This window comes from Benincasa hispida, chromosome 12 (genome assembly GCF_009727055.1).
Source record: "Benincasa hispida cultivar B227 chromosome 12, ASM972705v1, whole genome shotgun sequence".
NCBI classification, from domain to species: Eukaryota; Viridiplantae; Streptophyta; class Magnoliopsida; order Cucurbitales; family Cucurbitaceae; genus Benincasa; species Benincasa hispida.
Window position 1 is genome coordinate 58,443,842 of NC_052360.1, and position 26,180 is coordinate 58,470,021.

Sequence of the window (26,180 nt, forward strand, 5' to 3'; positions counted from 1 at the left end):
CTTCTCATGGCCTGAGAGGTGTTCACACATAGTAGGACTATGTTGTATTGTTCATTAGAGGGATCAATGGTACTTAAGGAGTAAGATGTAACTACAGAGGCAAAATAGTAAACTGGCCAATTGTACTTACAAGCATCTTTGAAGGGTCATCGTACTGATGATTGGATATATCCAATGGACATAGAAATATATATATGGTAAGAAGAGTTCAATTGTCGGTCTTTAGTGGAATGCTTGGAAGTTAACGGATGGTGGATATCGTGGCTAAAGAGTTTGGTCAACTATTCACGTACGGTTGGAGCTTCGAGCCATAGGTCCATAAGGTCCCCTTAGTAACTTGGATACAAGTTGAGAGTCAGTTCTTCGGTCAGTTTGAAATTTTCAAATTGACAAGGGGAGTTTGATTATATATGATATAATTTAACTAGTTAATTATATAATTAACTTTATGTATGAGATACATTAATTTGCAGGAATTGGATATAAATATGATTTATATCTAGTGAAGGGAAAATACTATGATTAATATATGATATTAATTCATAGGTAATGAATATAATTTATTGATATTCATTGTCTATTAATTGGACGGTTAAAGGGGTAATAGGACAGTGTCTCTTCTGTTTTCATAACAAATGAGTAGTTGAAAAATCACTTTGAGACGCTTAAATAGCGCACGGTGTGTTAAGATTGCATGCCCAGAGCAAAACCTGTGCCTATACGATATTGCTTAAATGATCGCTTACCTATACGATAGTGCTAAGTGATCACTTAACGATTACACCCGCACGCGCTATTTACTAAACGATCGTTTACCTTTTCCTAAGCGATCGTTTAGCATCCGATATTTACTAAACGATCGAATAGACAATTGTTTAGCTTTTCCTAAACGATCGTTTAGACGATTGCTTACCTTTTCCTACACGATCGTATACTTCACCTAAACGATCAAGTATTTTTGTCTATACGATAGACGAGCCTATCTCCCACTTGCTTGAACGTTGTATACAATCTCCCTTCCTCCTTCCCTCTACCAAATCCGAACAAAGCCCACCCTTTGGATTCTTATACAAATAATACTGAGGGCTCTTAGTGGTTGTGTCTTCCCTGTTTCCTTCTATTCGTGTGGAGACTGTTCTGGGTAGATGATTGGGTTTTGCTAGATTTCTTACCGTCTCAGCAAAAACAAGATTTGTTGTAAAGAATAAGTCTTCAACCGGTATAATCTCTCGATCTCTTATTTATTGTTCCTTTGAGCATGTCAATAATTTCACATTATGAATGCATATTAGTATGTTTGAATGTATATGTGGATATTATGTCACAATGAATTGGAAAGATTCGCTTCCGCTCATAAGTACTCTTGAATAAGAGTTCTTTAAAAAAAGTGGGTGAGTCTCGACCGCATAAATTTCAAAATAATAATAATTATGATAATAATAAATGAATATATAAATAAATAAGGGGCGAAGATCAGAGCCGTTAGAGCATTGAGTTGGAAACTGATGGAATGCTCAAGTCAAAGACTGATGCTAGGACCGATGGAACCATCAGGTCGCGTACTATGATCGAAGCCATTAGGGGGCGGAGATCAGAGCTATTAGAGCACTGAGTTGGAAACCGGCAAAATGCTCAAGTCAAAGACTGAGGCTAGGACCGACGGAATCCTCAAGTTGTGTACAAGGATCAAAGCCAATAAGGGGCAGAGATTCGAGCCGTTACAGCAGTGAGTTGGAAACCCACGGGATTCTCAAGTCAAAGACTGAGGCTGGGACCGATGGAATCCTCAGGCCGTGTACTAAGATCGAAGCCAAGAAGGGGCAGAGATCAGAGCCATTAGAGCACTGAGTTGAAAACCAACAGAATGCCCAAGTCAAAGACTGAGGCTAAGACGGAACCCTCAAGCCGCATACTAAGATCGAAGTCAACAAAGTATCGAAGTCCTCAAGGACTTAGGGTTGAGTCTTCAGGTCACGGACTGAGATTGGATTTGTGGAAAGGATGTTGAGATCAACCCCTCATACCACCTGGCGTTTTGGTCACTACAAAAGGGTGTTGCTCCCTCGAATTGCAAGTTATAGGTGACTGGGGTTCCTAAAAAACAAAAATAAAGGCAAGTTAGTAAGAAGATAATTTTCATTTGGAATTTTGAATAATTAAAAAAAGAAAGAAAAAACGAAAAAAAAAAAAGACAAAAATAAAATAAAATAAAGACAAAAGTTCTCTGAAATAAAAGAAAAAATGGAAGGGAAAAATTTTTCCATTAAAAAAAAGAGAAGAAAAAGGGAAAAAAAACTGGAAAAAAAATTGCTGAAAAAAAGAGAAAAAAACAAAAAAAAATTGTTGGAAAAAAAAGAAAACAAAAAAAAAATTGAAAAAAAGAAAAAAAGAAAAAGAAAAAGGAAACAGAGAATTTCTGTTGAAAAGAAAAAAGAAAAAAAAAAAAAAAAAGGGAAAAAGGATTAGGATGGGGCGCTAGAACCCACGAGCCCGGCAAATGACGGCTGGCAGACGACGAGATGAACAACGGATGCGTCGAGTGGCGATAGGCGGCTGGGCTTCGCGAACGATGTGGAGGCGTTCAACAGTTGGCAGATGATCGTCCAATGCGACTGGACTCGTGGATCGGTTCAACTCCATCAAGCGACTGCATGAAGCGGCTGGGCTTCGTGAACGACGTGGCGGCTCGTGGCTCCGGCGGCTCGGGCAGTGAACAAAAAGAATAGAAAAAAAGAGAGAGGATTTCTTTACCTCAATTGATTGGGATGAGATAAGGCTTTGAGTCCTATTCCTTTTTTTATTATTTTTCTTCCTCCTATTTCTAAAACCGTTGGCCATGTACCAAACCCTTTTCATTGATTAAGTTACATCTCTAAATCAAATTAACGTGGGAATGAAATTTTAATTTTAATTTTAAATTCAAAATTTTTAAGTTTTCATTTCCAAATCAAATTAAATTGGAGTGAAACTTGAATTTTTATTTTTAATTCCAAAGTTTAAGTTTTATCTCCAAACCAAATTAAATCGAGGATGAAACTTAAATTTTCATTTTAAATCCAAATTTTTTAATTTCATCCCTAAAATCAAATTAAATTGAGGACAAAGCTCAAAGTTTTTCATAAATTTGGTCATATCCTAAATTTCTTTCTTAGAACCAAGTTTTTAAGTTTTAATCTCCAAATCAAATTAAAATGAGGATGAAACTTGAATTTCCATTTAAATTCAAAATTTTTAAGTTTTCATCTCCAAGTAAAATTAAATTGGGGTGAAACTTGAATTTTCATTTTTAATTCCAAATTTCTAAGTTTTACCTCCAAATCGAATTAAATTGGGGATGAAACTTGAATTTTCATTTTAAATCCAAAATTTTTTAATTTTCTCTTTAAAATTAAATTAAATTGGAGACAAAGCTCAAAGTTTTTCGTAAATGTGGCCATATCCTAAATTTCTTTCTTAGAACCAAATTTTTTAAGTTTTAATCTTCAAACTCAAATTAAATTAGGGATGAAACTTGAATTTTCTTTTTTAAAAATTTAAAAATTTCTATGTTTTATCTCTCCAAATCAAATTAAGTCTAAGATAAATGTTGAGATTTTTCTTAAATTAAAAGTTTGGTCGTCCTCTATTACAAAATTTAGTCAAACTTGTGCACTAAATTCACCGTTTAATTAAACTGGGAGCATCAAAGTCAAGACCAAATTAAATTTGGAACCAGTTAAGAGTTAACATGTGTCCCAAAATGAAATTGAAGATGAATTCTGATAACCTCATGTGTTTTCATCACGAATATTGGGTTGAAGAAAATTAATTTCGCCCAATTTGATATTATATGACCAATGCCCAAATATGACCTTAATTTGGGAATGCCAAAATAAACCCAAATCCAATTAATTGAGCCCAAAGATCAGACTCAAGTCCAATTAATTAGGCCCAAAGGCCAGGGCAATGGGCCAACCAAGCCTAGACCCATGGGTCAGGTCCAAGCCTATGAAGCCCATTAGAGATATCTATAAATAAAGAAGTTCTGCTCATTCTAACGGCCAACGATAGATAATTCATCAACAAGCGACTACACAAAGAACATTCCAAAACTTCTACTTCAAGAATAATCCACTCAACCAAGAGAGAAGCAGAGGATCAAGGTATGTCAACGAGTATGTATTAGAATGATGGACTTTCAAGTTCTAAGTTCCATTCTACTTCAAGAATGTTCGGTGCTTTTCTTCTTCAAGTCAAGCATAAAGAAACAAAGGGTCAAGGTAAGTCAACAAGTACGTACTAGACTGATGGACTTTCAAGTTCTAAGTTCCATTTTCAGCTTTGTTACTTTCTTTTAGTTTAATGTCTACTTCCTCCAAAAGTACAATGTCGAATGTGTTAGAGACAAAGATAGAGAGTTGGGATAGAGAAATAATTCATTATTAGTTTCTGTTAGATATATATAATTAAATGTTTTTGCAAAAGTCAACAATAAATTAATTGTAGGGACTACACTTAAGATTTTTTTTTTAAAGTGCATGAACTAAATTGGACATTTGAAAGTGTAAGAACTAAATTTTAATAAACTTTAAAGTACACAGACCAAAATGATATTATAACCTATTATTGTGTTGATTAAATTTCCAAAATGATATTATAACTTATTATTGTGTTGATTAGTTTTGAACTCTGGTTCAAAAGTAAATTATGAAATGTCAAATAATATTTGAATGTATATTAGAATGTGGCTATATAAAAGATTTCTACAGTAATGTTTTTACTGGTAGCTTTGAATTCACGGATTTGACCAAGTTTAAGAGGTGAAGGGCCAAACACTGCCAACTTAAGTTATAGGCGATTGAGGCGATCGCTTAAGGCTCCCATTTTAGTAAAATCTAATATGTTGTATATATATACATACATATACATTTATATATAAATAAGAATATTGGTATATATTTAATTTAATTTTGAATGAAATTAAATTTAAAATATAAAATAATAAACTTATTACTTTTCATAAAATTTTTCTTATAATTTTGAAAACCATAACGAACACTCTTACATTTCAAAATTATTAATTTTTTTTATCTTTTTATTCAAAATTCATTTTAAATTTTTTTAAAAATCTCAACCATTAATATAACTCCATCAAAACTCTAAGTTTACATCGAGAGAGTTGAATACTTTTTATATTTCTTATTTATTTATTTTTTCAGAATTAAAACATTTTAAGTTGAATACACTCCTTCTCTAAATCTCTCTCAACTCTCAGATTTTAATGGATATTTTGTATGGCCTCACATGTTCAAGTTTGATTAACTCTTAAAATCTAAGATTTGTTTATATTTGCGTACTTAGAATATGAATATGTCTATTGTAAAATATGAATATGGATACAAAAAAATTCCAAAAGAAGAGAAGAGAAGAAAAATTGATTGAATCTAAAAAATGTGCTTTTGATAAATTATTAAAAGTAAAAATAATAAAACTCATGAAATAATAGAAGAAATCATAGATATAGACAAATCGAAAGGTGAAACAAAAATGGTAAATATTGTATTAATCTATAAAATACATTAGATACATTTTCTGATATTAATGGTTTAGATTTATTTTTTGAGTTAAAAATACTAAGAGGGAAATCTTGCAAAATGAAATTAATTGTCCTATTGAAATATTAAATTATATTTAAAAAGTAAATGTTTTTCCAAATGCATATATTGCTTCCACAATATTATTAACAATACTAATTTGATTTTGCTAAAATAAGCTTTTTAAATTTTAAATTAATTAAATGTCAACTCAACTATATGTCGCAAAAAAGATTAAAAGGATTAATGATATTATTCATTGAAAATGATATATTAATGGACTTGGTTTATCAAAGTTTAATACATAATTTTGCATGTCAAAAAGCAAGAAAAATAAAATTTAGATAATATTTTCTATAAGAAGGCTTATCTATTAAATCTTATTTATGTTCGAGATATTTTTTTGTGCATTCAATAAATTAAAAAATAATTCCTAAAAAAACAAATTATAAATAATCTATAAAAATCCAATTATAAAACAAAAATTTAAACATAAATAATTTTAACGATTTCCCCAGATTTAAAAAAAAATAAATAAAGGAATTTAAAAAATAATAATAATAAATGGATGTTTTATTTTTAGGATGGTTTTACTAAAACGTAGGAACTAAATAATTTTCAATCTAATACCCATTTTTAAAATTAAAACTGAAATCCGGGTTTGTGGGATTATATTTCCGCATATATAGCCATTTTCTTAACAAAGAAAAACCAGAGCTTAGTTCGCATTAGATGTGTCCCATGGAGAATGTGGATATGAGCAAGAGGAGAATGATTATGAAGTGGGGAAGGGATCTTCCATCTTTAATTGGTAAAACAATCTTCTCTAAACTTGTTATCTCTAATCTTCCTTCCTGTAGGCTTGTTTGTAAGACTTGGAATGAAATAGTTTTAGGTTACGCTTCGTCTTCTAAATTTCAATTCCTTACAAATGCTTTTCTTTTGTTTACCTCAGATCGAGTCCCCAATTGCCAGTTTACTGGTACACGCAATTTCAAGATGCATTGTATTAATCTTGATACTAAAAAACTTCTAAATGTAGATTTTGATTTTGAATTGGAATTTACCAAATCAGGCTCATTGCAATTTGATGGGGGCTGGTCCTATGTCATACTGAGGAATCAATGTAATGGCTTGGTGTTTATTTCCAAAAATACTTTTTACTGTAAATGCGATGGCATATTCAACCCCATGACTAATGAGTTCATCCAGGTTCCTGAGTTTTATGATGATATTTATGACTTCGGATTTGGTTTCAGCCCTACTACCAAACAATACAAACTATTTAGAGTTGCTGACTCAATTGCTTACTCAGAAAGCTCTAGGACCATTGTCCCTAACACCCAAGAATCTAAGTCCATAATGGATGTTTTGACTTTTGGTAGAAGTGGAACTAACCCTAATCCTTATCAATGGAGGCATCTTCACACCCTTTCTTTTGAAACAGAAAAGGTTTGTAATGGTGCTTACTTGAATGGAGTCATCTACTGGTTGGTAAGAGAAAAAGGAAAAGATAATAAATTAATGTATGTTATATATGCTCTTGATGTTGAAACTGAACAAATTGAATTAAGTGCTGTCTTGCAAGAAGTAATTGACGTGGAGGTAGGGCGTGGCAGGCTATATCAATTTAATGGTACCATTTATGCAACTTTCCACATTAACTGGGCAACCGTTAGTAAGACCTTTCAAGTTTGGAGGATGCGAGAGAATGAATCATGGATTAGAGTATTTGTTATTGATGATATACCAAATGATTGGAAGTGGCTTGAGCTTATCAAAACATTTGAAGATGGAGAGATATTATGTATGATCAATAAGGATTTTTTTTGTTTCTATAATCTTTTCACCAAGAAAAAGAAGATTATATCGAAGAATAAAAAAAAGTCTAGATATATTTGTCAAATAGAATCTTTGAATTTCGTATCTCTCCCCGAAGTTTTGGAAGGAATGAGAAGTTCATAAAATTTATAATGTTTTTTAGCTTTATATTTTAGAAGTTCAGTTATTACTATTATTATATTATTATTATTATTTAACTTAAGCTTTGATAGAAATTTTGATACGCAATTAAAGTCAAAATCTCCTAAATATATTAATTCGGATCTATTTCGATATAGAATTTATTATACTTTTAAAATAAAAATGAAAGGATAATTAAAATTTCAAAAACTATTTAGATTTATTTTAGGAACATTTGACCAAAATTTTCAACTTTTCTTTTTAGAATCAATTACAATAAATAAAAAAAAATTAAAACAAACTTATATAGAACACCTTAATTATAATTAGAATTTTCTGTCCATTCATTTTTTCTATTTTTTCTATTTTTTTCCTTTTTGTGAAAAATTCTTTCCAAAACATTTGACTTATGATCAACAAGTGAAAATGAAATTAAGCTTCTGACGTTTACTCTTTAATTTAAATTCCCATTTTCTAAATTTCAGCTTCAAAACAAAGAAAGACATCAATTCATTTGCAATTAACCAAGCAAATCTTTAAATATCTCATATAATATAGTTTTAGCTATATCTCCAAATAAAAGGAAGGTAGGATTTTGAATTACTTTTGTTATTATATTATCATTTTTACAATTGAAAATTTGATTATAATTATAATTATTACCATAGCTTAGAATGATTTTTGCAACTTGTCCTTTAATTTTTACAAGTAGTGGAACATTAAATATCGTATCTTGCAAATAGAACACAAAAATATTTGTACCACCAATTTTATAAAATTTTAGATTTAAGATACGACATTCTTCGTTTAGTTAATCACTTTGGATATAATATTATCGTTGAACAAAATATGTGAGATTAGGGCTTAGAATTAGTTTTTTTTTTTTTTTATTATTATTATTATTTTTGATGTTTTGGTTTAAAGCAAAAGAAGAGGGTTAACTTTTAAAAAATTTGCAATTTGTTTTGAAATTGAGGAGCACAATGAAAGATAACAGCAACTTAGAGAAAATACCATATAATAATATATAAATATAATAATAAATAGATAAATAAAATATAAAATAGTTATTATGAAAATTGGATAATATGAAGTTTTGAGTGGAATGTTGAAGTGTCTAAAAAATGTGGTCTGACAATGGACACCAAGTAGGATGTGGTCTCATAAATGGACACCAAGTAGGACGTGGTCTGACCATGGACACCAAGTAGGATGTGTCCAAGTAGGATGTGGTCTGATCATGGACACCAAGTAGGATGTGGTCTAATTATGGACACCATGTAGGATGTGGTCTTACATGGACACCAAGCATGAAAAACTCCAAGCAATGGTGGAGTTAGGATTTTATGTATGGGAGGCACAAGTTCATATGAATATAATTTTTAGATGCATCGATATAATGTTCAGATAATATAATATCCTCAAAAGGATCATAACTAACTGCATGCTAACTAACATGAATTTTAGTCCATAAAACATCAACATTTGTGTCATATATAGTTCTTGAAGTTTAAAAACTATATACCGTTGTACCATACATTAAAAAAAATGTAACTATTGGCTACAAAATTGATATTGTAAGGTTAATTAGAAACAAAAATAATCTTTTTGTCTAATACGATCAATAATTTTTTTAAAAATTTTAATACTTTATGACACTTTTAGATACTAAATCGAAAGTCTTTATATTTTTTAGACATTTTTAAGGAACTTATCAACGTTAAATTAAAAAGTTTAGATACTTATTAGTCATAATTGTAAAAACGAATAATTAAACTTGTACTGACTTGAATGTAATTTTAGAATAATGGTAGAGTAATTAGTAAATAACAAAGCAAAAAAATTTGTTTATGAAAATGGCGTTTATATGCGTATGTGAAAATGGTGTTTATATACCTTAGTTTTCAAAAAACCTAAAAGTCAATAATGAAGGCTCCATTTGGTAACCATTTCCTTTTTAGATTTTGGTTTTTGAAAATTAAGCCTGTAGATAATACTTTCACATCTAAATTTCTTTATTTGTTAACTATTTTTTTAAAACCTTTTTTTGATTTTTGGAAGTCGGCTAAGAGTTCAACAATTATATTTCAAAAATATGCAAATTATGGTAAAAAGTTGGAAGAAAATAGGCTTAGTTTTCAAAAATAAAAAAATAAAACCGAAATGTTTATCAAACAGACCCAAATAATTACTAAACAAGTCTAAAATTTAAAAAACATGTGTATATAAATCTGATCACATATGTGAAAAAAATAAAAATAAAATGAAGTTTTTGATATATATGAATGAATAAAATTTTAAGCAGCAAAAATTGGTAACATTTAATAAAATAAATAAATAAATAAAAGATAATACTAAAACCTACCAGGGGATTCAAACATTTGCAGAACATCACCTCCACCGCTGAAGGAAGGGCCGAAGTGGTTATCTTTTGGGGGGCACGAATATACATATATTCGGTATGTAAATAATTTATTAAAAAACAATATATATCTTTATGAAACAGTAGTATATCCGGGGTGGGGGAACACATGACTTTTAAGATACTAAGCATTGGACATCTATTTCTATATTATTCATAATACTCCCTATTAGATGTCCATATATATAAAATATGCCTCATTGAAAACCTTACTAAAAAAAAATCCTAGTGAAGGAAGAAAAGTACCTATTTCATACCATTCAATAATCTTAAAAGAAACAATATATTTTCTTCCCCTCGTGGAAACATCAATTGAGATCTCTGAATCACCACATTCCAATTTTGCACACCAATTTTTCAGAAGGTTACTGTAGGTAATGCCTTTGTAAATATGCCGGCTAGGTTTTGATTCGAACTGTTGGGTTGTATGTCCTAAAACTTGTAATTTGTAAATAGTAAACATATATGAAGTTTTTTTAGACAAATGTTGTTAAATAAAAATGAATTGATTGCTTGATAACTCTAAATCCCATAAACTACGAACCTTTGACTATTGTCATGAATACTTAGATTTTATGTGGAGACAAAAACTGGATCAAGTTCGTAGCACTTGAATTAGGTTGGGTACCTATTTCTGGAGATACTATTGAATATGCTCTGTTTTATGATTGTTACAAATGTTGTAAAGTGTCATAAATAATATGATCAGTTCGTTCATGTAGAGACATGTGAGCGGGGGTGTTCTAGATTGTGTAAGACTGACCACGAAATAATCACTGTTACGTATTAATACCGTTTATTATTAACACTGATTAATTTCACTTCTTGATGACCTAGATGATTTGATCTGAATCCTGAGCTGTCTATGACCTCCTATTTATTTGGTATTGTCCCTTGATCTTTATAGGTGAGGGTAAGCTCCACAATGCTGCTCAAGATGCCTCCCATTTCAAGGATAAGATCGGGTAGATAGCTGGGGACATAGAATTTGCAAGATAGAATTCACTCCTACCCATTTTAGGGATAGTAGAATGGCCCTTCCCTTAAGGGCTGATCTTGGGTTTTGAATACACATCCCATCCTCTCGCTGGCCTTAGAGGGAATGGATTTAGTGATTAAGATCCTAAATCAATTGTTCATCAAAGGAACAGTGGTACTTAAGGAGAAAAGATGTAACCCAGGAGTAAAACGGTAATTGACCTAGTTGAGTTTACGAACAACTTGTGAATGTTAACTCATCAATGACAGTTATATCAAATGGACATAAAATATTCTACAGTGAGTGAAGTGCAACTACAGGCTATAGTTGACAGTCCTGTTAGTCAATGAATGTCGATTAACTAGGTTAAAGAGTTTGACCGGTTAGTCTTGGATCGTTGAAGCTCATGATCTGTAGGTCCATCGGGTCTTGCTAGCTCACAATGGACAAAATTGAAAAACTAGGTGAAGTGAGAATTTGAAATATCCAAATTCGGTCTTTAGAAATAAATTGTATTTTATATAAGATATAATTTACAATTACATAATTAATTAATTATTTTTTAGAGAGTATATTTTATAAGACATTAAATAAAATATTAGCATAAAATGTTTTAAATGATTAATGTGATTAATCAAAATTAAGTGTCAAAGACAATTCAATATGTGATATTAAATTATTAATTTAATTTAAAAAAAATTATTTTAATTAAATAATTTCTAAAATATGAAAAATGTATTTCATATTTTGTCAAAAGATTTGATTTATTATAAATTTATTTTAATAAAAATTTAGTTAGTGGAAGAAAAATTCAATTGTTTGATTTTTCCACTAATTAAGTGGGCTATGAAGTGTTTCATGTAAAACATGACATCTAATTTTTCATGCTAATGGAGGTTGAGGTGGAGGCCATGCAAAGAAGAATTTTTGCATGTGTTTTGGTTTAAAATAGTTTTTATTTTTCAAATGCTAAAAAAACTTATGCTTCCTTGATTTTTTTTTACCATAATCTTCCACAAAATATCTTTTACTCTCCAAATTATTAAGTGAAATTTCCTATCTTTCACTAAATATTCGGCCCCACAACCGTGTTCTTCAACCCGAGAACAGCGAAGATTTTCCGTTGGTGTGGTGCCGACTACTCACGGAGAGGAAGATCCTTGTGGAAACAACAAAGGTTGTATTTCTAACCCTTTCGCATGTTTAATCCTAGTTTGTTATTGTAATTAGAGCGTTATTGATCAAGTACTTCTGTTGTGCATGCTATTTTTTCCAACAATTGGTATCCGAGCATGATTATAATGTTCTGTTGCATTTGGTGAGTGTTTTTCATATGATGAATGCTTTGTGGGCTAAAGTGGATATACTACGGTTTTGGCAATAGTTTTGTCATTATATTATTGTTAAAATTGTAATTGCTCACATGTATAAGAGAATTAATTTGTTGCAAAGGGTCTGTAATTTTATGGTGTCATTAGGGTTCTTTTAGGCATTCAATTGTTCAAAAGAAGTGATAGAACTCAAGCCGGCCATGAAAATTGGAGAAGAATTTGAGCTTCAAAACCGATTCAGCCTCCCAGACCCATGTACTCGACCCGCTTCGCATCCAAGCCGGTTTGAGTGTTTTTTTTTTTTTTTTTGCCAATTTAGGTTGGTTCAAAAGATTGTAGCCATTTTGAGGGAGTTGTTTGTTGAATTAAGTAATAATGTTTGTTTTAATGCCAAAACTGGTCCCATTTAGTGTTTAATTATTATGCATGTGATGTATGATATTGTTTTTAATATGTGTGCATAAAGTATGTCATATAGTTTTTTTTTTTTTTTAAAAAAAAAATCCCATCATAGGATAAGCATGTGGCATGCATTTGTTATATGTTATGTGTTATAATGTATATAGTATTCATGCTCAATTTTTCATAATTTTATATAAGTGTTATATTAAAGCATGATTTTTTATTAAAGACAGATGTTATAGATGAATGTTTTAGGATTATAATTGTTGTTTTTTATTTTATAATTGTTATAAAATAACCTAGACTATTAAAGAAAGATACATTGCATGCTCATCTAGGGTTAATTGGTGCAATTCAATCGATTTTTTAAAGAATTAAAATAGGTAAATTACTTGTAAAACAAGAGTTGTTTACTTACCCGAGGAGATCTTGTCTATGGTTGGGGGTACAGTTGATGGTTTACGATGCGCCTACCTTGAAATCAAATTGGCATCTAAGTCAATAACCCTAGTTTTATGAGCATGCATGAGTGATTTAAGGTAATTAAATTGGTTTATCACCTAAACATCGTAGGTTAAATCCTGGTATAAGAGTTATACTAGGAAAATTTACCTAGACTTATGTTCTATAAAATTAGCTGGTTAATAACCAAGTCGGTACCCAATTTATAAAATAGAACACTTCAGTCGAAGATTAATAATATATGACATATATCGTTTCTGGCTCTCACGTTCCTAAGAGTTCACATCGTTAGATCCATGCTCGGTTTTGAGTAGCTATTTGGGCAACCTCCGTTCGGAAAGTGTTTGCATGGGTTAATATAAAGGTGAATAGGGGAAGTAGTGTAATACCCTAACCCTAATTTGGAAGGCATGAGGAAATAGGATATTAAAAACAAGAAAATAATTAAATTAAGAGGAATTTAGATGTGGGAAAACCAAAGAAAAATGAATTAAGTATGAAATGACACGATGGTTTAAGTCCACGTGTTGCATGCGGTAAAGGAAGCATTGGACCAAACCACTATCCTACGCTTGATGCCAAGCAAGATTGGAGAGAATGAGATTTTGGAGAGAAAATGGGAGAGAGCGAGAGTGGAGAGAGCGAGACCAGCGAGAAAGTGGGAGAGAGCGAGAGCCACGAGAGCAAAACCAGAAAGTTGGAAAGAGCGAGAGCCACGAGAGCAAAACCAACGAGATTGGGACAGATGGACGCATTTGAAGAAGAGCTGGATGCGTTCATTAGTGATTTGGATAAATAATTCAAAAATTAAGCAGATGAAGTGGCAAAAGGAGATTACATGCAAGAAGATTTTTATCAACTTAAGTAGGTGGTGTACGGTTGAGATTATATGCAAATTAAGATAATTTTGGCTGGCAAACCCCGAATTAGAAAACACAAAGCTCGATTATCCTAAGTTAGTGTGGGCAGCTTAAGGAAGAGCCATTTGTATGGTGAGTTTTCGCACGGAAAGAAGCTAGGAACAACTATAAATAGGAGGCCTCGGCATGAAGGTTAAACTCATTCCAAACAATTCCAGTAGTAAAAATCTTAAGTAGAGAGTGAGTATTTTAGTGGGTAGGCTGCCCTTGCTCTTGGAGGCAAGGAATTCGAAGGAGGTGCTGCACAAATTCATATTCGGTTTGAGTAGGGTAAGCCGGTAGTTTCTTTAAAAAGTATTTTTAATTATATTTAAAAAATAATATTAATTGGGAAATTTTCCTTGCTACTACAAAAATGACAGGGACAAATTACGAAAAGCGAACTAACAAACTGTGAGCGTTATGTAGCTTTATAGTTTTGACGTATTGTGAGTGTTATTATAGCTTTGATATACTGTTACTGTTTATATAGTTTTAGTAACTAAATGCATAATAGGAGTGTTATTATAGCTTGATACGTATTGTGAATGTGATATAGTTGTGATATATCATGAGTAGTATATAGCTTTGGTACGTATTGTGAATGTTATACAACTTTAATTAATAAAAGCATATTGTGAATATTTTATTATATAGCTTTGATAAATAAAGTATATTGTGAGTGTTTATACAGCTTTGATAATAAATGCATGTTATGAGTATTTACTTATCTTTATACTTTGATATAAAAATATATGATGGAAACTACATGGTTTTGATGATATGATGATCGCCATGATATTGTCTATGTAATGACTATGGGAACTGAGATTATGCCCGGGATATAGTTAGCATGCTTAACAAAAAGGTGCTTGGCAGGAAAATATAGTTGACCTCGGTCGGTGGAAAATAATAGTCGGCTTCGGTCGGTGAAAAATAATAGTCGGTGACGACCGGTGGGAAATATAGTCAAGTACCTAAGCATGACTAGCGGGATAAATAAATAGTCAGTGTGCACATTGGTGGGAATTGAGTCATAGGAGGTTTCGTTAGGTGATTGTGATGATTGATGATATGATGTGCATGCCACGTATAGCATTTTGAAATAAAGGTTAATCATTGAATGACTATGTCTTTGACCATGCGTGAGTTACAATGTGAGTGTTATCATAAGATTGATTTCTTAAAAATGATGATTTTCAAAGTGATTTTTGTCTTAAAAGAACCACTCACTGGGCTTAGTAGCTCACACTCTTCAAAATGTTTTCTTATTCCCCCATCAGGTAGCAAAACAGAGCATTCGAGGAAAGAGTCCACCACCCACCACTACCATCTAAGAATTCGGTAAACTCTCAGGGCACGACTCAGACCATGTAACAAAGAATAGAAAGAAAATTTAATTATATGTATAGATGGATAGGGGGAGTACTGTGAACCTATTAAAATTTATAATAAATATGGGGGAAATATTGACCATGAGTATTATCTTAGAAGGCTATTAATTACCTTCACGCTCCATTCTCGGTCTTAGGGGTTTAAGGCTTGGGAGGGGGTGTGACAGTTTGGTATCATAGCAAAGGTATACGTAACACCTGGGAGGAGGTTGAGTATAAAATTTAAGTTGATACCAACTTGATATCAGGGCAAAAGATTTATGTAAAACTTGGGAAAGGATTAAAAATGGAAGTTGAGTCTAGCCTAGGTATAAATGGGTCTAGGAAAATAGGACAAAAATATAATAAAAGGGGATAAGTTTATAGCCACAACGGTCTCAAGAAAAGGCTTACCTAAGGTAGAGAAAGCCAATTAATAGAAGTTAGGGTAATCACCACCCTTGAATATATATATTATATTATATATAATATGTGTGTGAATGTGTGTGGTGGTGTGTGTGTGTGTGTGATAAACTATACTAGGAGAACCTAGGATAAAATGGGAAAAGGTTAGGGAAAAAGAAATAATAAGTGGTCATAGGAAAACTTGGAAAAAGGGAGAAGTGGAAAAATAACTAGTAAGTAACAACCTGAAAAATGTCTACTGTAGGAAATGAATCTGAGCATAAGCAATTGGTGGGGAAACGACTCTAGAATGCATAATGGAAACCACGATGCTAGCTCAGGGGATAACCATGAAAACTTTGAGAATAGCATAAATAATAGTACTATTACTGTGAACAATAAAAATCTAGTGGTATCCCAATCTGATATGGGATGTCCACGTTGTGGAAAAAAACATGGAGGAATATTTTTGAGAGGAACCAAAATCTGCTACGGGTGTGGCAAGATAAACCATATCCGTAAAAATTGTTATACCTTCCAAAAGAGATCGAGAGAAGCGAGATATCGACGGAAGCTAACTGGCAAGTCAAGTTTGGCGAGTAGCAATGTACTGCCTAAACTAACAGAAGATCAGGAGTGGGCCCGTGCAGGAAAGCAAAATATCCCACGGAGAATTGTGATAGAGTTTGAGGAACAATCCCCCTATAAGTTGCAAGAAGAAGAAACTTACAAATTCTGCATCTTCTGCAAGCAGCTAGGGCATGTTTAGGAATGGTGTATCTGGAGAAATGAAAGAATCCAACAAAATTTTCAGAACCTAGGATTATCTAGAAATACGTATATCACTAGGAAAAAAAAACAGAAACCTGAGAAAAAGAAATCTACCACTGTAAATAATATGTAAATATGACTGATGTTTATAAATAAAATTGTATGTTAATAACATGTGTTTAACCTATATATGAATGATTGTAAACAAAATGCCGAGAAGTGGGAAACGTGGAATCAGACAACCTTCTGGAAACGAGAATGAAAGTACCTCGAGTCACCCAAAAGAAAATCTAGAGAGGAGGAACAAATGGAAAAATTTACCCAAAAACTTCAGACAAGCTTATAACTTATACGACCTGATCCCGAAAAGAACTATGGGATAGAACGATTAAAAGCTTTGAGGGCCACAAACTTTGAAGGAACTAAAGACCCTGTAGATGCAGAAACTTAGATGAAACAACTAGAAAAATGTTTTCAGGTGATGAGATGTCCTGAAAACCGTAAGGTAAGTCTTGCCACATTCTTACTGCAAAAACAGGCAGAAGATTGGTGGAAGCTACTGAAGAATAGAAGGGGCGAGCAGGAGGAGATATGTTGGGAAGAATTTTGAAAAGCATTTTTCGAAATATTTTATCCCCGATCGTACAGGGATATGAAGCAAGATAAATTCCTGTAGCTCATGCAAGGGAATATGATTGTAGCAAAGTATGAATTAAAGTATATAGAATTATCTAAGTATGCTTTAAACATAGTAGCGGACGAAAAGGAACGCTATCGGAGGTTTGAAACAGGATTGAAGCAAGAAATTTGAACTCTGGTTATAGCAACAGTAGAATGGGGACAGTTTTCCAAATTAACAGAAGCTGCAACGTGACTAGAAAGAAGTTTAACAGCAGAAGAAATAGAACCGGAAAAAGAATCCTTAGTGAGTCGATGGCGGAAAGAAGAATCAAGAAATTTTGTCCCCAGGGTGGAAAATAGGAGTGGATGGAAAAGAAGAGGAGTCACCAACACCAAAGCAGACCCTGAATGGGAGAGCCAATTAAGGGAATCAATGATGAGCGTTAATCAAAGACCAAGATGCCCAGTTTGTAATAAATATCACCGGGGCAGATGTTGGGAACAAACCCAAGAGCGGCCACACATTTGTTTCAAATGTGGCAAACCAGGACACTTTAAACGAGAATGCCCTCAATTGATGGATACTAGAAATATACAACAATCCAACAACCTAGGAGGAAAATCAATGACCAATGACGGAGGACGAATTGTGGGAGGAAGAAAAGAAGAAACGGGGAAAACGACGTCGGGACAACTATCTGGATTAAATCAAGAAAGAGAAGGCAATATGTCAGTGGTAGGAAAAGAGAAAGAAAAAGTTTTTGGAGAGTAGAATAAAGATTGTGGTATAATAAAACTGTAAATTATTAAATAAAAACCCTGTTGTGGAATAAGTTTCGTTCAAATTTCGAGGACGAAATTTTATTTAAGGGGGTGGTAAATGTAATACCCTAACTCTAATTTGGAAGGCATGAGGAAATAGGATATTAAAAACAAGAAATATAATTAAATTAAGAGGAATTTAGACGTGGCAAAACCAAAGAAAAATGAATTAAGTACGAAATGACGCGATGGTTTAAGTCCACGTGTTGCATGCGGTAAAGGAAGCATTAGACCAAACCACTGTCCTACGCATGATGCCAAGCAAGATTGAAGAGAATGAGATTTTGGAGAGAAAATGGGAGAGAGCGAGATTGGAGAGAGCAGTTTTAGTGAGAGTGGAGAGAGCGAGATTTTGAGCGAGAAAGTGGGAGAAAGCGAGAATGGAGAGAGCGAGACCAGCGAGAAAGTGGGAGAGAGCGAGAGCCACGAGAGCAAAACCAAAAAGTTGGAGAGAGCGAGAGCCACGAGAGCGAAACCAGCGAGATTAGGACAGATGGACGCATTAGAAGAAGAGCTGGATGCGTTCATTAGTGATTTGGATAAATAATTCAAAAATTAAGCAGATGAAGTGGCAAAAGGAGATTACATGCAAGAAGTTTTTTATCAACTTAAGTAGGTGGTGTACGGTTGAGATTATATGCAAATTAAGATAATTTTGGCTGGCAAACCCAGAATTAGAAAACTCAAAGCTCGGTTAGCCTATGTTAGCGTGGGCAGCTTAAGAAAGAGCCATTTGTATGGTGAGTTTTCGCACGGAAAGAAGCTAGGAACAACTATAAATAGAAGGCCTCGGCATGAAGGTTAAACTCATTCCAAACAATTCCAGTAGTAAAAATCTTAAGTAGAGAGTGAGTATTTTAGTGGGTAGGCTGCCCTTGCTCTTGGAGGCAAGGAATTCGAAGGAGGTGCTGCACAAATTCATATTCGGTTTGAGTAGGGTAAGCCGGTAGTTTCTTTAAAAAGTATTTTTAATTATATTTAAAAAATAATATTAATTGGGAAATTTTCCTTGCTACTACGAAAATGCAGGGACAAATTACGAAAGGGGAACTAGCAAACTGTGAGTGTTACATAGCTTTATAGTTTTGACGTATTGTGAGTGTTATTATAGCTTTGATATACTGTGACTGTTTATATAGTTTTAATAATTAAATTCATAATAGGAGTGTTATTATAGCTTGATACGTATTGTGAATGTGATATAGTTGTGATATATCATGAGTAGTATATAGCTTTGGTAAATATTGTTAATGTTATACAACTTTAATAAATAAAAGCATATTGTGAATATTATATTATATAGCTTTGATAAATAAAGTATATTGTGAGTGTTTATACAGCTTTGATAATAAATGCATGTTATGAGTATTTACTTAGCTTTATACTCTAATATAGAAATATATTAGCTTTATACTCTGATATAGAAATATATGCATATGTAGATGGAAACTACATGCTTTTGATGATATGATGATCGCCGTGATATTTTCTGTGTAATGACTATGGAAACTGAGATTATGCCCGGGATATAGTTAGCATGCTTAACAAAAAGGTGCTTGGCAGGAAAATATAGTCGGCCTCGGTCGGTGGAAAATAATAGTCGGCTTCGGTCGGCGGGAAATAATAGTCGGTGATGACCGGTGGGAAATATATTCAAGTACCTAAGCATGACTACCGGGATAAATAAAATAGTCAGTGCGCACATTGGCGAGAATTGGGTCATAGGAGGTTTCCATAGGCGATTGTGATGATTGATGATATGATGTGCATGCCACGTATAGCATTTTGGAATAAAGGTTAATCATTGCATGACTATGCGTGAGTTACAATGTGAGTGTTATCATAAGATTGATTTCCCAAAAATGATGATTTTCAAAGTGATTTCTGTCTTAAAAGAACCACTCACTGAGCTTAGTAGCTCACACTCTTCAAAATGTTTTCTTATTCCCCCACCAGGTAGCAAAGCGGAGCATTCGAGGAAAGAGTCTACCACCCACCACCACCATCTAAGAATTTGGTAAACTCTCAAGGCACGACTCAGACCATGTAACAAAGAATAGAAAGAAAATTTAATTATATGTATAGATGGATAGGGGGAATACTGTGAACCTATTAAAATTTATAATAAATATGGGGAAAATATTGACCATGAGTATTTTCTTAGAAGGCTATTAATTACCTTCACGCTCCCTTCCCGGTCTTAGGGGTTTAAGGCTTGGGAGGGGGTGTGACAAGTAGTTCATAGTAAGTAGGTGAAGGGTGTGTGTCAACACGTCCTATGGCCTCTTCCATTAGGTCACATCGTGAGATTTCTATCTTGCGTTTGCTATTGTTTTTAGGTGGCACTAGCTAGTCGTTAACCATGGTGATCCCTTCGGAGGGTTGTAACATAGGATTTGGAACATAGTGAACTCCAAAAATGGATAGGGTTACTTAGGTCCATTTCCAAACAATTGTTTTTCCTTCGATGGGTTGTTTGATTCCGATCTCTGTAATTCGAAAATGGCGGGTTTACACTTACAAAACTTACTAAGTGTTAGTAAAGTTATTTATCAAATAAACGAAGACTAAGTACTATAAGGATAAGAGTTATTCTGGTATTAGTATGTAGTGAAGAATGTCTTGATTTAATGATGGAGTAGACGACTATCCTTCGGTAAGAGCTATTCTGACTCACTAAAGTATCATAGCAAAAGAATAATGAGTATGGCTAAATTATTATTTGCTTAATAAATTGGATTAAAAACTAGAGTTGATCAATTCACTAATAATTTGTTTACTTTTCAACAATGACAACATCAATTATACAACTGGTAGCTTCAGAAAAACATAATGGTGATAATTACAGAACATGGAAATCAAATATGAACACGATATTAGTAATAGATAATCTCTGATTCATTTTAATGAAGAAATATCCTCCAACCCCTAGTCCCAATGCAAATGGAACAGTTCGGGATGCGTATGACAGATGGTTCAAAGCTAATGAGAAGGCTCGGGTTTATATTTTAGCTAGTATATCTGATGTACTATCTAAGAAACATGAGAAGTTAGCTACTACAAGACAGATCATGGACTCTTTGCAGGGCCTGTTTGGACAACCGTCCACTCTATCATGCATAACGTAATTAAATTCATTAACAACTGCAGAATGAAGGAACCTCTGTAAGGGAACATGTTTTGAACATGGTGGTTCACTTTGATATTGCCAAAGTGAACGAAGTTGTCATGAATGAGAAGAGTTAAGTTGGATTCATCATGCAATTTCTTCCGAAGAGCATTTTTCAATTAAAAAAAAATGTTATGATGAATAAGATAGAGTACAATCTGACGACGCTTCTCAATGCACTCTAGATTTACGATCTTTTATTGAAAAATAAAGGTTCAAAGGATACCCTGAAAAGAATCATCTTCTGGGAGTAAATCTGGCCCTTATTTTTCCAAGAATAAAGATATTAAAAAGAAAAAGAAGGAAATTGGGAAGGGGAAGGCTCCAACTGCACAAAAAGGGAAGAAGAAGGTAGTTACTAAAGGAATATGTTTCCATTGCAATGAAAATGGGCATTGGAAAAAGAAATTGCCCTAAATATCTTACCGAGAAGAAAGCTGAAAAAGAAAAACAAGGTAAATTAGTTTTACTAGTTATTGAAACATGTATAGTGGAGAGTGAAGATTCTACCTGGATATTGGATTCAGGAGCCACTAATCATGTATGTTTTTCTTCTCAGGAAACTAGTTCCTGGAGGCAGCTTGAAATAGATGTGATTACTCTCCGGGTGGGTTCAGGGGAGTGCATCTCAGCGAAAGCAGTGGGAGAAATTAAGTTAATTTTTGGAAATAGATATCTGTATTTAGAAAATGTTCTTTATGAAGTAATTTGATATATATTTCTTATTTGTTGGAACGTCTGTACAATGTAAATTTTAGTCATAATGAAGCGTTCATTACAAAAAGAGGTGTGCAAATCTGTTCTACAAACATAGAAAGTAACTTATACAAGTTAAACCATATAAAATTGAAGTTGTATATAACACAGAAATGTCTAAAATAGCTGAAACTCAAAGAAAAAGGCAACACATTTCTCAAAGTATCTATCTTTGGGACTTGAGACTTGGTCAAATTAATCTCAAATTGAGAGATTGTTTAAAAGTGGACTTCTAAACAAGTTAGAATAATCTCTTTTCCACCGTGTGAGTCATGTCTCGAATGAAAAATGACAAAAAGATCTTTTTCTGGAAAAGGTCTTCGAGCCAAAGAAACCTTAGAGCTCATGCATCCAGACCTCTGCTATAACACCCCACATATTTTTTTAGTAATAATATAATTTCAGTAACTTCATGATTTGGAATTTCAGTAATTGTCATTAGTTGGAGGGAATTTTTGGAATTTTGGACTTCAAGTATAAGTACGAGAATTTAATTGTTGGCTTGAAATTATTCAATTTGAAATTTAAATTGAAAATTGATGACAGAAATTAATTTTCTTTTGAAACGGAAAGGAATTTAATAGTATAAAATAGAAAGAAATTAAATGTAATTATATTTAATTCCTTTTTTGTTTTATTATTATTATTATTATTAATATTATTATTATTATTATTGTTTTTTATAAAAGTCAAACCCCACCCCCCATTTTCTTCCTCACGTTCGTGAGCCCATCCGACGCCCCCCAAAGCCGTCACGTTAGTTTCTTTTTCATGACCTCCGTCCACCACTACTCAAGCGTTGTTCGCTTTTGCCGTCACTGGATCTATCGATTTGGGTAAGATTTATGCCGTTGGGGTTTGTTTTGGGTTGATTCTTGAATATTATTTACTTTTGGCATCAATTGGTTGATACCCATTGTGTTTCAACTTTGGATTCAAGTTTGTGAAGGTATTGAGGTGTTTTTCAATGAAGTTGGAGTTCGTTTTAGCGAGTTTTGGTAAGTTTTATACTTTGATTACCCTCTTGTGGATTAATTTTGGTTGTTGAGAAATTTTGGTAAAGTCATTTGGAAGTGATTTTTTGACGAAGCTACATATGGATAATTTATTCGAGACATTGGTAGTGAAGTATGTATTTGATTCAAGTTTTAATCATGTAAGCCTAATTTCAAATTATGATTAGAGGGTTGATTCAAGAATTTCATTCAAGATGAAGAAGAGTTTGGTTTGCTAATTATTTGGACTTAAAGGTTTAGAAGGTGAATTCGAATTAGACCACACCTTAGGTAAGGTTATATGGAAATATTTTGTAATATTTGGGTGTTTGGAATTTGGCCTTAATTATTAATTTTAAAGCTTCGTTTATGTTTAGGCTTGATTAAGGATTCAAGAATTTCACAAAGATTCAATTGCTTTTTGGTTCGACCTAATATCAAGGTAAGTAATCTTACTACTAGAACTGCCCACGGGCCAGGCATTAGATGTATGTTAGCATGTTAAATGAAGGTTATGGCAGAATGGCAGCATGAAAGATTGATAGTATAACATGATTAAAGTATGTTCTGTTACGAGATCCGAATTATTTATTTATGCACATAGACACTTGAATGCTAGTATGAGATGGTATGTGCTTCCATGGTTGTATTTGATCTGATGATGTTGAGGTATACATGTATGTTGTAGAACCAAGATGTTGAGGTATGTGAATGTTGTAGAGCCATGATGTTGAGGTTTATATGTATGTCATGATTTGTACAGTGATGATTATGATGTTGAGACTGTGCAAATGTCCTTACTGATTAATTAGATGCCCATTAGATTTTGTGTTTCCTTCAGGATTCACTAGTCTGTGTTTCCTTCGGGATTCACCAGTGTGTGTCTCCTTCGGGATTCACCAGTTTGTGTCTCCTTCGGGATTCACCAGTTTGTTTCTCCTTCGGGATTTATAAGATTGTATCTCCTTCGGGATTCACCAGATTGTGTCTCCTTCAGGACTCACTAGATTGTGTCTCCTTCGGAATTCACCAGTTTGTGTCCCCTTCGGGATTCACCAGTTTGTGTCTCATTCGGGATTCACCAGAGGTAGTGGGCATACTTAACTACAGTAGGATAGGACTCAGTCTCCTTCTTGTTTCATGTGCATATGTGTCCCATAAGGACTAGAGACTTTATATGTTTCACTAGAGGTGGGTATCTAGAGGACATAGATGCCCAGCCTGACCCCAGTAGTAGGGTTACTTACAGAGTATTTTATACTCATTTTTTCTCATGTTGTTTCAGGTAAGGGTAGAGATGCACTGGCGATGGACAAACGGAATTTGTGATCGAGCCACTGGGACTAGTTTTTATGCTTCCGCATCATGAAATTTAGAGTTTTTTTCATGTTTCTCTCAACTTTTAGTTTTGATGTTTAAAACTTATTTTTAAGAATCGTTTTTCAGACTTATTTATTATCCTTTATGATTTATGGGTACCCTACTATTGTTTTAATATTTGAAATTAATGAAAGTCTTTGAACTTACCTTATTTAATTAGAATTTATTTCGCCATAACCGAGTGTCGTTTTGAGTTCCATGCATGCATGTATTTAGTATTGGCCTAACTTAAGTCCTAGGGGGTCGGGTCGTTACATCTGTGGACCAATGAATGTTAAAGCACGGGGAGGTTATGAATACTTCATTAGCTTTATTGATGATTATTCAAGGTATGGTTACATTTACCTAATTCATTATAAGTTTGAAGCTCTTGAAAACTTCAAGGAATTTAAGACCAATGTTGAAAGCCAAGTAGGTAAATCAATTAAAACACTTCGATCAGATAGAGGTAGGGAGTATTTGGACTTGAAATTCTAGGACTATATGATAGAACACGAGATTCAGTCATAACTCTGCACCGGGAACGTCTCAGTAGAACAGTGTATCTGAACAGAGAAACAGAACCTTATAAGACATGGTTCTGTCCATGATGAGTTATGCTCGGTTGCCTAACTCGTTGTGGGGGTATGAAGTAGAGACTGCATCTTACATTTTGAATAACATTCCCTCTAAGAGTATTTCAGAAACACCATATGAGTTTTGGATAGGGCGTAAAGCTAGTTTACATCATTTCTGGATCTATAGTTGCCCAACACACGTGTTGGTGTAAAATCCAGAGAAATTGGAACATTGCTCAAAATTATGCCTGTTTGTGGGTTACCCTAAAGGAACGAGAGATGGTCTTGTTTATGATCCTCAAGATGATAAGGTAATTGTATCGATAAATGCCATATTCCTAGAGGAAGACCACATACGAGATCATAAACCCCGCAGTAAAGTGGTATTAGAAGAAATTTCAAAAAATGTTATGAACGGCTCAGCAAGGTTGTTCCCTTAAGGGCTAATCTCGAGTCTTGAACAAGGGGCCCCATCCTCTCACTGGCCTGAGAGGGAATGGATTTAGTGATTAAGATCCTAAATTAATTGTTCATTAGAGGGACAATATTACTTAAAGAGAAAAAATGTAACTTAGGGGTACATACAGTAATTGACCTAGCTGAGGTTACGAACAACCTATGAAGGATCAAGTTATCAATGACGGTTATATCAAATGGACACAAAATATATCTACAGTGAGTGGAGTACAAGTACAGGCTATAATGGACAATCCTATTAGTTAATGAATGTTGATTAACTAGGTTAAAGAGTTTGACTGGTTAGTCTCAGATCGTTGAAGTCCATGATCTGTAGGTCCATCGGGTCTCTTTGCTAGCTCACTACGGACAATTGAAGAACTAGTAAAGTGAAAATTTGAAATGTTCAAATTCGGTCTTTAGGAAAAATTGTATTTTATATAAGATATAATTTACAATTAAATAATTATTTATTTATTTTTTGGGGAGTATATTTTATAAGATATTAAATAAAAAAATTAATTAATATGATTAATAAAAATTAAGTGTCAAAACCAATTTAATATGTATTATTAAATTACTTATTTTATTTAATTAAAACTATTTTAATTATGTAATTTCTAATATATGAAAAATGTTTTTCATATTTTGTCAGAAAAATTGATTTATTATAAATTTATTTTAATAAAAAATTAGTTAGTGGAAAAATCAAATTGTTGGATTTTCCCACTAACTAAGTGGGATACGAAGTGTTTCATGCAAATAGTTTTTGTTTCATGGAAATAATTTTAATAAAAAAGTAGTTAGTGGAAAAATCAAATGGAGTTTTAGATGGAGGTCATACA

The 26,180-nt window shown here is 33.0% G+C and overlaps 1 protein-coding gene across 1 annotated transcript in view; it reads left to right on the forward strand.

The window, feature by feature from the left end:
- LOC120067578 (F-box protein At3g07870-like) overlaps nt 1–24,271 on the forward strand; it is a 33,885-nt gene extending 9,614 nt beyond the window's left edge. Inside the window, exons 2-3 of the mRNA XM_039019125.1 lie at nt 6,616–7,380; nt 24,228–24,271. Coding sequence (XP_038875053.1) covers nt 6,616–7,380; nt 24,228–24,271 — 809 coding nt within the window. The remainder of the gene's footprint in view (nt 1–6,615; nt 7,381–24,227) is intronic.
- The last annotated feature ends 1,909 nt before the right edge of the window (nt 24,272–26,180 follow it).